Source organism: Phyllopteryx taeniolatus, chromosome 4 (assembly GCF_024500385.1).
Source record: "Phyllopteryx taeniolatus isolate TA_2022b chromosome 4, UOR_Ptae_1.2, whole genome shotgun sequence".
NCBI classification, from domain to species: domain Eukaryota; kingdom Metazoa; phylum Chordata; class Actinopteri; order Syngnathiformes; family Syngnathidae; genus Phyllopteryx; species Phyllopteryx taeniolatus.
In genome coordinates, this window is record NC_084505.1 from 130,001 (window position 1) to 145,078 (window position 15,078).

At 42.4% G+C, this 15,078-nt stretch overlaps 1 protein-coding gene across 7 annotated transcripts in view; it reads left to right on the forward strand.

Annotated features, from left to right (window-relative positions):
- The window catches only part of carm1 (coactivator-associated arginine methyltransferase 1), a 200,798-nt gene that overhangs the window by 49,288 nt on the left and 136,432 nt on the right, over window positions 1–15,078 (forward strand). For 6 of the 7 annotated variants that reach the window (XR_009788317.1, XR_009788318.1, XM_061771988.1 and 3 more), the window contains one exon: window positions 11,296–11,400. Coding sequence is in view for 5 of the 7 variants with exons in the window: in XM_061771988.1 (XP_061627972.1) it covers window positions 11,296–11,400 (105 nt within the window). In the remaining 2 variants the exon portion in view is untranslated. Of the gene's footprint in view, window positions 1–4,747; window positions 4,971–11,295; window positions 11,401–15,078 lie in introns of all 7 variants that reach the window. The other variant, XM_061771991.1, reaches the window with a different exon arrangement.

Sequence of the window (15,078 nt, forward strand, 5' to 3'; positions counted from 1 at the left end):
CTTCTTTTATCAACCTTGAGTTTCAGTTCTTTCCATAGATTTTCAATTGGATTCAAGTCAAGTGATTGGCTGGGCCATTCTAACAGCTTTATTTTTTTCTTTGAAACCAATTGAGAGTTTCCTGGGCAGTATTTTTCGCATAATTATCCTGCTGAAATGTCCACCCTCGTTTTGTTTTCATCATCCTCGTAGATGGCAGAAGATTTTTGCCAATAATGTCTCTGTACATTTGCCCATTCATCCTTCCTTGAATAATGTGAAGTTTACCAGTACCATTTTCTAAAAGGCAGCCCCACACCATCATGTTCTCACCTCCGAACTTCACTGTTGGTATGGTGTTTTTCGGGTGATGTGCAGTGCCATTTGTCCTCCAAACATGTGTTTGTCCTCCGTGTTTTTGTTCACAGCTGAAGAAATTGGGTGGGCTGGTTGTGTTTAAAATGGATTTTGTCACTTTGAGGTTTTAAGTCGTGTTGTCTTTGTTGCGATTTCATACGAATTTGACAAACCAGCTAGTTGGTGTTAATGGGATGGCCGCATTCATCTGGCTTGAATCCATAATGTTTCCACATCGTCGCGGTACCGTTTAGCTTTGGAACTAATTCCATTTATGCAGCTCAATTTTATGTCACTGCAGAAGCTAAGTTTTCTGACGGGGAGCACAGAAAACTTAACTTCATGTACGTGCGCTCACAGACGTACGCACACACACACTGCCAATCAGATGGAGGATACCCGCTCTTCACTATCTCTAAATCATTTAGAGACCACGATGAGGAAACCCATCGTGTGCGGAAATGTTTTTTACTTCCTCAAATGACTGGGCACGTGTAGGCAGCCTCTTTGCCGCACTGTTCAGAACTCGGCCGCATATGCGAGTCCTGTCATCAAAGGAAAAAAAATACAAAATAAATCATACGCCGGATTTCCAGCACCTATATTGCAGCTATTTGCTAAAATAATTAAATTCCACCCCCCCCCCCCCCCCCCCGCAATAATGTACACACAGCACACCATATTGATGAAAAAAATGGAATTGTTTACATTTTTGCAGATTTATTAGAAAAGAAAAACTGAAATATCACAGTAGTATTCAGACCCTTTGCTCAGTATTTAGTAGAAGCACCCTTTTGAGCTAATACAGCCACGAGTCTTTGGGAATGATGCAACAGCCATTTTCAGGTCTCTCCAGATATGCTCAATTGGGTTTAAGTCAGGGCTCTGGCTGGGCCATTCAAGAACAGTCACGCAGTTGTTCTGAAGCCACTCCTTCGTTATTTTAGCTGTGTGCTTAGGGTCATTGTCTTGTTGGAAGGTGAACCTTTGGGCCCAGTCTGAGGTCCTGAGCACTCTGGAGAAGGTTTTCGTTCAGGATATCCCTGTACTTGGCCGCATTCATCTTTCCTTCTATTCCAACCAGTCGTCCCAGACGGCCAGCTCGAGGAAGGATTCTGGTCGTCCCAAGCGTCTTCCATTTAAGGATTATGGAGGCCACTGTGCTCTTAGGAACCTTAAGTGCAGCAGAATTTATTTTGTAACCTTGTAACCTTCCTCGTTAATGTACACACAGAACCCCATATTGACAGAAAAAAAACCCCAGAATTGTTGGTTTTGCAGATTTATTAAAAAAAACGAAAGATGAATGCGGCCAAATACAGCGATATCCTGGACGAAAACCTTCTCTAGAGTGCTCAGGACCTCAGACTGGGCCGAAGGTTCACCTTCCAACAAGACATGACCCTAGGCACACAGCTAAAATAAAGGAGTAGCTTCAGAACAACGCTGTGACTGTTCTTGAATGGCGCAGCCAGGTTTTCATCCAGGATATCTCTGTACATTGCTGTATTCATCTTTCCCTCAATCCTGATTAGTCTCCCAGTTCCTACTGCTGAAAAACATCCCCACAGCATGATGCTGCCACCACCATGCTTCACTGTTGTTATGATGGTCAGGTGATGTGTGGTGCCTGGCATTCACACCAAAGAGTTCAATCTTTGTCTCATCAAACCAGAGAATTTTCTTTTGTCATGGTCTGAGAGTCTTTCAGGTGCCTTTTGGCAAATTCCAGGTGGGCTGCCATGTGCCTTTCACTAAGGAATGGCTTCCGTCTGGCCACTACACCATACAGGCCTGATTGGTGGAATGCTGTAGAGATGGTTGTCCTTCTGGAAGGTTCTTGGTCACCTCACTGACAAAAGGCCTTTCTCCCCCATTTGCTCAGTTTAGAAGGGCGGCCAGCTCTAGGACGAGTCCTGGTGGTTCGGGACTTCTCCCATTTGCGGATGGTGGAGGCCACTGTGCTCATTGGACCCTTCAAAGCAGCAGAACATTTTCTGTCCCCTTCCTCAGATTTTTACCTCAAGACAATCCTGTCTCAGAGGTCTACAGACATTTCCTTTGATTTAATGCTTGGTTTTTCTGTCACCTGTGGGACCTTATGTAGACAAGTGTGTGCCTTTTCAGATCATATCCAATCAACTGAATTTACCACAGGTGGACTCCGATTAAGCTATAGGAACCTATCAATGATGATCAGTGGAAACATGATGCACCTGAGCTCAATTTTTAGCTTTGATGCAAAGGCTGTGAATACTTGTGTACATGAGATTTCTTAATTTAAAAAAAAAATACATTTTCAAAAAATTTCCCCCTAATTTTTTTCATGTCGTTATGGGGTGTTGTGTGTAGAATTTTGAGAAAAATGAATTTATTCCATTTTGGAATGAGACTGCAACATAACAAAATGTGAAAAAAATAAGTGCTGTGAATACTTTCCGAATGCAGAGTACAATCTTGCTCCAGTCACAGCATATATTGGAGTGGTAATAAAAAAATGTTTTTCACAAATCATAACTCTAAAAAAAAGTATTCACACCTTATAAAAGTTAAATGAACAATTACTGAGATTATGATTGATTTAATTTATTGCACTGAATTATTTTAATGTATTTCAAACACAATTTAACTTTATTTCTGAACAAACTATTCTGTTTTGTGGTGACAGCTTTGTGACTCCTACGGTTCCTAAGAGAACACCATTAAACAAAAGCCAAATGTATTAAATACTTTTTCACCTTTGTGACACATGACCTGTACAACTCATTTGGCAGGAAATGTTTTCGAGAGAAGTAAAAATAAACAGAGGTTCCTTACGTGTGCACTTGCTCTCATAACTAGGGTGGCTGTGTTTAGAAATGGTCTCATTTAGAACCACTGACTCTGGACAACTGACGAGTGTGATTAGATCAAAAGTTGTTTCATATGTTGTGGTCTCCAGTTTAAAAACGGCACAGACAGCTTTGTCACAGATCTGACACAACAGATGACATTTAAACAGTGACACAATAAACACGTTCAGTAGTACGGAAATGTATTTTCACACATAGCTACTCAAAATGTGTAGTGTACTTAGTAATAGTGGAATTCATTTTTGTCAACTTTTTTATCGCCGTGATCGTAATCCAAGGCGATCGGATACAGCAGACATATCACACACCCTTCATCTTCTAGCGCCAACTCTTTCATCATGCCCACAAATGTCTCCGAACCTTTTTTTTTTGTTTTTGTTTTAATTTCCACAACTGACCGCTAGCAATGCCGCTTCACTTCTTCTGCATTCAACCGGTTGACATATTTTAGACGCTACTTTCTGCTCTGCTCTCCCCTTATTAGTAAATGAGAGAGAGATGGGGGGCGGGGGGGAGGAGAGAATTGTGTCTGCCTATGAGCCGAAATGAAAGATTCGGACAATTATCATTAACCGTCCCACCCCCACTTACGTTATTTAGCTGGACTAAAACGTTCACAATCACATCTTTTTTATTTTTAATCATCCAAAACCATTCTATGAAACTTAATGTTTGACAAGCTAGCGAACCTGTTAAATGACCTTACCTGTCTTTGAGAGTTTTGTAGTGACGGAAGTTCGACGTCATTGCTGTTGTCTTTAATGCGCGAGTTGCAAGCCATGCCGGTTACCATCCTCTTTTTGCAGACTTGATCGACAACATAATCCTTGAATCCAAATTTTATCTTTGGAGCTCCTTCCATCGTTGTTCACGGAGGTGGCTCTGTCACACTGGCAAGTGTGAACAACAATGCAGAATGGGTTGCCAGGTTACGTTAGCCCGCAAGCTAACTAGTTAAGGAGCTCGCTCGACTGTGGCGGGTGTCAAATACGTGTGTGTGGGTTCCCACATAATAAAGACACGAGAAAGTTAATTGTTTATTCAACACAGCGGCACACGTTATTCAGTCAGGAGCGGACTACAGACACTTGAGCAGCAGGCGTATAAGTGAACATATTTGACAGGTGAAAGGCAGTCTCCAGCGCCTTGAGCGGACATGTCCACACAGTACTGTAGCTTGAGGCCGGGCCTTATTCATGATTTTAGAGTCTTGGTGAATTTTATTTTTTATTTTATTTTTTTTATTCATTGAAATTTGGCAAACTTTTTAAAAACACTTCTCTGTGGTGTGTCAAATTTACAAGACAATGTTTTGGGCCATTTACAGGCACTTTAAGTAAAAGGAAGTCAGCAAGGCTGCATTGACTGAACAGGACAATAATATGACACCAACTCCTCGAAGCATGAAGAAGCTTGACCATTGAGTAGCAACGTGGCAATTGGCTGCCATCTTTGTTGAATTTTCTTTAAAAAAAAAAAAAAAAAAAAAAAAAAAAAAAAGGAAATGAGCACTTCAAGCACCTTTAAAATCCATCCATCCATTTGCTTCCGGTGATCAGGGGTCGAGTCGCAGGGGGACGAGGCTTAAGGAGGGAAGCAGGGCCCAGGCTTCCTTCTCCCCAACCATTTCTTCCAGCTCTTCTGGGGAGATTCCGTTCCGAGGTGTTCCCAGGACAGCCGGGAGACATAGTCTCTCCAGCGTGTCCTGGGTCATCGGCCCCGGGGCCTCCTCCTGGTAGGATGTGTATGGAACACCTCACCATCGAGAAACTGTCCATAAAGGTAATGAACAGAATCGGTGACAAAGGGCAGCCTTGGCGGAGTCCAATCCTCACTGGAAACGAATCACTTACTGGCGGCAATAAGACCAAACTCTGACACCGGTTGTCCAGGGTCCGAACAGCTCTTATTATAACTCAGTCCCTGCCAATGCTGTCCAAAGATGTCAATTGAGCTATTCCCTGCCAATGTCAATGTATTTTTTTAACGGGGATGGGTTGGGGAGGGTCTTGCGCAGTTTATGTGTGATCATCACGCCTCTGAATAACTGCAATGAGGAATGGCACCCTGTAGAGGGCAACAATGCCTTGGGGTAAATGTCCCTCCGTCAGAGGAAGAAGAAGGCGGAGGTGGCTACGAGGAGACAATGAGAAAATGCAACCATAATGGCGGAAAAGAGAGACAAAATAAATTTTAAAAAAATCGAAAAAAAAAAAGCTTTCGGTACTAGAAATGTATTGCGCCAAAGCAGAAATATTCCTGTGACCGACAGGAATGATGCCTTAGTTCATGCGGGGGAGTAAAGGATGACGCTCCGAGCCGATCCCTTTTTAGCAAAGCTATCGCTGAAAATGCTGGGCCATATGGCAAGATGCTCTTGACCGCTTGTCAGCTGATCGTCTGCCGACCAGGATTTGAGTAAATTGGATCTGGAATCGTGATGAGTGAACTCCCTCTGGATCGCCTGGAAGCAGCTGAGGTTCATTCAGAGCATCCTCCAGATGATATGGAGACGAAGGTAACTCGTTTGCAGCTTGCGTGAGCTACATTTAGCGATCAAACACTCTCCTTCAATTCTTGTTAAATAAACACAATTTAGTCCCACTAGTTCACATTACAATGTAACACCTGTTGCCAGTACTGATCTGAATTTTCAATTTCCAGCTCCTCCATCTTGCAGTCATTCAACACCTGCGAGTTGAATGTCTTTTAGGATTGCGACGAAGAAAAGTAATGTTTTTTTTTACAATTGCAAAACATATCAATAAAAAGTATTCTCTAGTAATCATGTATTTTTAAAACTTACAGGTTATTCATCCAGCAGATGTTCGACTCCCATTCTAGTACGCAGTGCCAACAAAAAAAGGTAATTGATAGTTTTCTTTCCTCCACATCCCACTCCAGCAATTTTAACAATGTACTGTTATAGTAATAGTTATATTTCTAAACTACAAAGGTTGTGCTTCGAACAGAAGTAGGGAGTGGTGGTAGGACAATGACAACCACAAGATCCCATTCACCACCACCAAAGAATAAAATCCAGATGTGGAGAAAATTTTGCTAGATTTTATGTGCAAGGTAATAAAAACCTGGACTATTGGTAAAGGAGGAGAATTAGGAGGAAGAAAGTGCAAGTGTGGGAGTCCCATTTGTTCATGCAATTTTGTCTCATGTAAATTCTGTGCAGTTATACTTGTAAATAAATTATTTTTGTCAAAAGTACTTTCTCAGTTTTGTTTTATGTTCAGATGAATATTCAGAATATGTTCAGAATATTGGTGTCAAAGTCATTGTTCTACTTGATCTGTCTTCTTTCACAATAGGCTGTTTTCTCAGTTTTTTGCCTCCAGAAACAGATTTGGCTGATACTTGCCTATATTTGACTGCTGGTTAGTAAAGAACGGTATAAGCGAGAGGTGAACCTTTTTTTCTGATGAAAGAAGAGACTGATCTTTCTTTTGGTGGTTTTGGTGTTTACATAGTCATAGTACACAATATTCTGTGGGGCTTGAAAATGCCTGGCAGTCTCGGGGTTCGCTGCTCACGAAATGGCTGGCAGTGAATGAGTCAATGTGAACTGAACAAGTCAATTATTTTTTTTTATTTGTTTGTTTATTTATTTATTTATATCCGACCCAGGCCTTTTTCATATGTGGTGTGGATGTAAATCATATATGTATCTGATTTGAGTGCATAAGAACGCTCACATCGTGCTCATCCGACTATTTGTCATCAAAAGGCGACAAACGTCACAATTGTTTGACAAAACAGACACGCCACAAAAACAACGGCGGACGAAGCAGCAGAAAACAATCCGTGGCGAATAGATGCTTTTGAACTGACAAATATAAGAAAATGTTGGCTCCAGTTGCACAAAGTCCTGAAATTACCACAAATGCCTCATGATGAGACCTAAGCTTGGGCCCATATGTACCTCTGTAAACATGGCACCTCGTGTCTCTGCAATGTGACGTCATGTTTTTTTGTGCGCATGCGTGTTATGTCTCAGATGCATTCTGTCCTCAATAGAAGTCTCATTTTTTTGTCAGAACCCATACTGGCCCCATATATTAATGATATGATGAGTTTTAATGATTGATTTATAACTGTCATTAGAATCAACTTCAAAAAGCTCCTCTTTGAATAGTTTTGAGTGACAAAATATTGACAACTTATTTTTTATAATTTCAATTTTGATTTAATTTGTTCAGTACAATGCCTTGGCACTATATCGTTATTCTAATCTACGATAATAGTTTTATATACAGATATGTGCCCTACGATTGGCTGGCAACCAGTTCAGAGTGTACCCCGCCTCCTGCCCGATGATGGCTGGGATGGTTCCAGCACGACCCTAGTGAGGAGAACCGGCTCAGAAAATGGATGGATGAATATTTTTTAGGCGGCACGTTGGTGGACTGGTTAGAGCGTCTGGTTCACAATTCTGAAGAATGGGGTTCAATCCCCGGCCCCGCCTGTGTGGAGTTTGCATGTTCTCCCCGTGCTTGCATGGGTTTTCTCCGGGCACTCCGGTTTCCTCCCACATCCCAAAAACATGCATGGTAGGTTAATTGACAACTCTGAATTGCCCGGAGTACGAATGGTTGTTTGTATGTGCCCTGCGATTGGCTGGCAACCAGTTCAGGTTGTACCCCGCCTCCTGCCCGATGATAGCTGGGTTAGGCTCCAGCACGCCCGCGACCCTCGTGAGGAGAAGCGGCTCTGAAAATGAATGGATGGATATTTCTGAATGGGTAGTATGGTCCTTTAGCAAAGCTAAATTAAAATACGAAAGTTCATTCTGCATAAATGTGCATCCCTGAATGACAGTGAAGTCTTAAGTCTAAATTGATAAAAAAAAAGTAAAACAAAATGTAATTTTGACATTTATTGTGCATTTATAAAAAAAAAAAGACTACACAGCTCTCTACTGTGCAAACAAAAAACATTGCTGATAGTATAACTATATTAATATACTTTTAACCTTAGGGGCCCCTCCTCTTGGCTGACGTATGCAATAACATCCATCCATTTTCTGTACTGCTTATTTTCACTAGTGTCGCGGGCGTGCTGGATCCTATCCCAGCTTTCCGGTTTTCGGACTTGTCCTGTGTGGCTGTGTATTATTTTCTCTCTCCAGACCCTTACATATTTGCCTACTAATTTGCTATTCATAGTTGGTTACGTTCCATCGTAGCGGTTTCGGCCAGACTTAAATGAGAAGTATACTGTAGGACCCAAACACTTATTCCGTTGTTTTGCGATGGCATTTCACTATAGTTAGCGGTAGCATGGCTTCTCCATATTCTGTTAATAACTAGTCGTCCTCCTTTCGCAATAATGATACTTGTCAGAGGTGTAGCTGATTTGTCGCGTAGGTGATGATTAGTGACTTAAGAGGAGCGGCTCTGCACCTCATTTAAAGGGGTAAAAAATTTGCACAAAAATATGTTGTATGCGCCCCATTAGTCTAAACGTGGTATTCAGATTAATATTGTGTTTGCGGAATAAGAATTTTTAAAAAATGCATCCATTTTCACCTATTCTGGGAGGCATAGATGTTGGGTAATATCGCACTCTGCTGTCGACTGAAATTAACATCACAGGCACCCTCGCAAATGTCACTTGGCCAAACCCGGAAATCAGGATATCTTGCTCCCCCTGTATGCTGCGATAAATAGCAGAACCTCGGATTTATTACATAATGGTTTGGACAATATTCGAGCAAGTTTCAGCTCAAACTGTGTAACTTCAGTCAAAAAGCCAGCCGCAGCATGATTATTCATATTAAGCGACACAACAGTTTAAAAAAAAAAAAAAAAAAAAAAAAAGCACATCGGCAACACTCGCAAAGGCCAACTGTCAATTTCAAAATAAAAGCGCTACCATTGGCCATTGTTTGGCTTTTGCCTGAGAACATTCTCATTCATCCAGGTCATTTCACTCTCAGATCATTGAATCGGTCGCAATAGGACAAACAAGATCAGTCCATTTGCGAACGATTCAGTACCCTGAGAATTGTTAAGCTTTTATTTTGAAGTGCCTCTGTAGTTCTTCAAGGCTTCCGGCATGACCAATGCTGCTGCTGCTGCTGGACAGCTGTCGCCGGCAGCAGCTCGGCTGCCAGACCTGCACTCGATGCTATCCTTACCGCAGTTTATAATTACCATCATATACTGTACTGTTTCCACCAACATCAGCACCATCCCGAAATCATGTTCAATCGCTACTATAATATGATAAATTTATTACGCTGCCATTGATTAAATGGTACAATATGGCGCTAGCTCGCGGGCACTACTCGAGTGCTCAGTAGGCTCGCGACAGCCTGCGGAGTACCTAAGAGAGTACCTGACCACCTGATACGGTTGCAATTCCTACCAATGCATTTTTAACAAACTAAGCTTGCTCAAATGTAAGGGAATGTGCTAGCTAGTAGCTGCATTAGCTGTGACGTCAGTTCCTCCCTTTCGCCCGAATGAGGGATGGTGTGACGTCACATTCTCGCGACTTTTGCACACGGAATGACGTAAAATGGCAGTTTACAATGCAGTGAATTAAGTATTTTTTATATAAATAGTAGATTTAAGTAATCTGGATCAGATAAAGAAGATATGAAATTTTACTATATAAGTGGAAGTCAGGAGGTTTTAACCTCCTGACTTCCACTTTAACCATGCTTGCTAGCAAACCGCAGCTGCGGAGCTGGAGGAGCTGCCTGCATCGTATTCAGACATGCTTGAAGTTTTACGTTAATGCAGATTCGATGACAATCAACAAACATTATTGCGATTGGTCAGCGAAGTACAAATCTATACCTTCGGCCAAATTCAAAACATCTTCTGATTTTCCGTTTGTACCATGCACCCCTAAGAATGTGTTGACTTTATCATATTTATTAATGAAATTGGTACCGGCCCGGTCTGGCCAGTGTCTGTAAGGTACGTAGTGGCCACACAGCTCCATACTGGCCCCGGGCCATCAGGCCACTATTAATGTCAGACCCTGCCCTCAACACCTTCTGAGTTTCTCACATGGCCCCTTTGGAAAAACAATTGCCCACCCATAAGTCTAGAGTGGCAGGACTGTAACTTTCTGCAACTCATTTCACAAAACTAATGTATATTGGATGGCCACACGGAAACACTCCAAAGCTGGGATTCATTCACTCTGTAGCAATTGTGGTGGAATTGAGCGATACCCCCTTTCTCTGGACCATGAAGCAGAGAAAGATTATCCTGGTTATCCTGGAAGGGGAATTCCTCCATCTCTGTTCCCTTCTCAAGTTTTTTTTCCCCCTGTGTTTTTCCTTGCCTGGTTGAGTGAGGGGTTTATATCTAGGGATGTCACCGATCTTTGTCAACTGTGGGCCTGTGACGCTCTTTGAGACTCTTTTGTGATTAAGGGCTGAACAAATAAACTTGACCTTACTTAAATACTGGTAATATACGTTGGCTTTTATATATTTTTACTGACTTGCTCTTCTATTTGTAAAGTACCGATGGAGAAATGATGGATTGGGAAAGCAAATCACAAATGTTCCGTCTTCCGACGCAGTATCAGAGGTCGTATGCTGCCAGGGACGATTAGCGTGTGAATTTTAAACATTGAAGACTGCATCCGCACCTGATTGTTTCTGAAACAAATGTGGCTCTTGGTCTCACATCACCAGACATCTAATTGTCGTAAAGGGTAAAACTGCAACGGCACTCTATGAGTACAGTCTCCTCCTTTGGAGATTTCTGTCTGAAAGGGACAGGCGAACAAATCACAGCACTATACACAACAGAAAACACAATCCGGTGATGACACAAGATCTGGATTAGATCCCTGGGCATGACACGGTTGCTACTTATTGGTTCTCAGTGATGGCTTTACACAAGAACACTTACTATACTTGGAACATGTCACAAATAATACCTTTAATGTCTCACACACATGCTGCTGAATTAAAAAATGACTGCCATTCAGATATTAATAAATACACAAATTAAATTCACATAAAATCAGAGGTGGGCAAATTTTATGCTTGCTAGGCCACAAATGTTTTATCCGTTATTGTTTGAACAATACTCAATAGGCTTTTTTTCTTTTTTAATACTTGCAGTTTTATGGCTACCTCTCACAACAACAAAATATGATGCAGGACTACGTGCGTACAGGGACCTACCAACGGGCTATTTTGCAGAACCACGTCGACTTCAAAGACAAGGTAATGATGTTTTAAATTATTTTTAACACATCATGATTCATTTAACTTGAAAATATTAATTTGTTTATGGGCTAGAAATGATACAGCAAAGTCAATTCACAGTTTCATATTAAATCTGTGTGTCCATACACTAACTTTTGCACTAGTAGCACTGGTGTGACCAACTTTTTCTGTTAGGCGCACGAGCACATGTTTTGGTCATACTATTTTTTTGAGGAGGTACAGCATTACCATGGCATACTGTATTTTTGATTGACAGTGACTCGAGATGATATTTGCAAAATAAGTTACTGTGAACATGAAGTTTATCAGCAACAAGCAGTAGCAGACAATAGGTCAATTAAATTAAAAAAAACAAAAAAACAAAGGCTTTATTTTAATTTGATCATTTGTTCGACTCAGAGTGTCCAGTTTTCTTATAGTGAGGGCTCCTAACCCTCTTCCCCTAGGAAAACCACTTCATTTTGAGCGTTACCACAACCATGATCTGAGACCTGGCTCTTCTCTCCGGTCTCAAGATGGTGATTAAATTTATACGTCAATATTCAACAACAAGCATATCATAGTATTTGCTCCCAAGTGCTGAACGCTCAATTGCTCCATCCATCCATTTTCTGAGCCGCTTCTCCTCACTAGGGTCGCGGGTGCGCTGGAGCCTATCCCAGCTGTGATCGGGCAGGAGGCGGGGTACACCCTGAACTGATTGCCAGCCAATCGCAGGGCACATACAAACAAACAACCATTCGCACTCACAGTCACACCTACGGGCAATTCAGAGTCTCCAATTAATGCATGTTTTTGGGATGTGGGAGGAACATTGTGGGTCCTGCACAGTGAGTGCCCGGAGAAAACCCACGCAGTCACGGGGAGAACATGCAAACTTCACACAGGCGGGACCGGGGATTGAACCCGGGTCCTCAGAACTGTGAGGCTGACGCTCTAACCAGTCTTCCACTGTGCCGACCAATTGCTCCATATTGTAGCAAAATGTCTTCCACCTCTTCGATTTTATATTTTGGGTTGCCACTCACTATCACTGCGGCGTTTGCTATTTTAATACTCGCCGACACGGACTCGGCGAGTATTAAAGGGTTTTGGATGAGGACAGAAGATCTAGTGTGTGGCTCTGGTAAGTACGTGTACCAGTAAAAATTACACTGAGAGCAAATTTTACTTTTTAGCGGCTGGCGCCTTATTATTTTATAGTGCAAAAGTGAACAAGATATTTACAATATATACAAATCTGCAGTGAGGTTAGGTTCAAATACAAGTAAGTAAGTAAGTATGAAGTACACTTCATCTTCATCATTTGTTTTACACAAATAATTGTGTAAAACTAACAACCAAAGTTCCTTCTGATCTCTGTACTTCCCCATCAACACCCTCTGAACTTCAACTTCGGTCAGTCATCAATTTCACCGTAGTGGAAGGAGCGGGTCACTGAGAAACTCAACAGCTTATCAGAGGTCTTTTCTGAGCACGACCTGGATTTTGGATGCACATCTGTAGTCAAACACAGCATCCCACTACACGACAGTACTGGCTGTTACATCCCCTACCTAACCGCAGGAGGATGTTGTTGAGCAGAAATTCAGGCTCTTGGGCTTAGCGTTCCATTGGTAGCGTTTTTTTCTTCTGTACACAACAGGACACACTTGGCCAATATCCATGCAATACACTGCCTACAGCAGCATCAGTGATGGTGGTTAACAATCTCTGTTAGCACACCCCCTCCCACCCCCCAAACGATGTCTTATTTTTGATTGAGGTTACTTGTGAGTATGTATGTGAGTTACACTTACCTCACTTTGGACTGTTGACCCCAAGTATTTAAAGTCCTCCACCCTCTCTATCTCTTCTCCCCGTATCCTCACTCTACCCCTTTCACCGCTCTCATTCTTGCACATATGTTCTCTTACTTCGGCTAATCTTCATTCCTCTCTTTTCCAGTGCATGGTACTCTGTCATAGGCTATCTCTAGATCTACAGACAAAATGTACCTCCTGATCTTCTCTCTCCATTAACACCCTCAAGGGAAATAATGCATCTGTGGTACTCTAGGCATGGAACCATACTGTTGCTCGCAAATATTCACTTCTGTCCTGAGTTGCGCCTCCACTACTCTTTTCCATAACTTCATTGTGTGGCCTATCAACTTTATTCCGCCATAGTTCCCACAGCTCTGCACATCACCCTTGTTCTTAAAAATGGGCACCAGCACATTTTTCCTCTATTCCTCAGGCATCTTCTCACCCAATAGAATTCTGTTGAGTAAGCTGGTCAAAAACTCCACAGCCACCTGCTCCGAGATCCTCCTCATCTCCTTGATGCTTCCATACCTCCACAGGTATTTCATCAGGACTAACCTCTTCTAGTCTTCTCTCTCATTTTCCTCATTCACCAACTCCTCAAAGTATTCTTTCAATCTATCCAGCACACTACTGGCACCAGTCAACACATTTCCATCTCTATCATGAATCACACTAACCTGCTGCATATCCTTCCCATCTCTATCCCTCTGTCTGCCTGTATAGATGTTCTTCCATCCATCCATTCTCAATACCGCTTATCCTGTTCAGGGTCGTGGGATGCTGGAGTCTATCGTAGTCGACTTTGGGCGAAAGGTGGACTACACCCAGAACTGGTCGCCAGTCAGTCGGACAACCATTTACAATCACTTTCCCACCGTCACTGAGTGGGAACTGAACCCAAGCTGCCTGCACCGAAGTCAGGGGAATGTACCACTACACTATCAGTATAGATCTTTTTCTCCTTCTTTAGTACCAACCTGGCATACATGGCATCATATGCCGCGTTGAGCCTTTGCCACCTCTACCTTCGCTTTACGTCGCATCTCCATGTATCCCTTTTGCCTCTCCTCAGTCCTCTCAGTGTCCCACTTCGTAGCCAACCTCTTTCCCTGTACTTTGAGGTTCCACCACCGAGTCTCCTCCCCTTTCCAACCAGAAGATATACCAAGTACTCTCCTGCCTGTCTCTCTGATCGCCTTGGCTGTAGTGGTCCAGTCTTCTGGAAGCTGTCTCACCTCTTCTCGAAAAGCTGCACGACACTCTTCCTTTCTCAGCTTCCACCACATGGTTCTCTGTTCTTCATTTGTCTTCTTAATCTTCATCCCCACCACCAGAGTTATCTTACACATCACCATCCTATGCTGTCTAGCCACAATCTCCCCTACCACTACCTTACAATCAGTAACCTCCTTCTTACATCGTCTGCACAAAATGTAATCCAACCGCGTGCTTCTACCGCCGCCCTGGTAAGTCACCCTATGTTTCTGCCTTTTCTGGAAGAAAGTGTTCACTACAGCCATTTCTATCCTTTTTGTAAAGTCTACCACCATCTGTCCCTCCCAGGTTCCTTTCCTGGATGCTGAACTTACCCATCACTTCTTCATCACCCCTCTTTCCATCACCAACATGTCCATTACAATCTGCACCAATCATGACTCTTTCTCTGTCTGGGATGCTAAGAACTACTTTGTCTAGCTCCTTCCAGAATTTCTCTTTCACCTCTAGGTCATAACCTACCCGTGGGACATAGCCACAATTACATTATGCATAACACCCTCAATTTCAAGTTTCAGCTTCATCACTGGATCTGATACTCTTTTCACCTCCAAGCCATTCTTCGCTAACTCTTCCTTTTAACAAATACAGC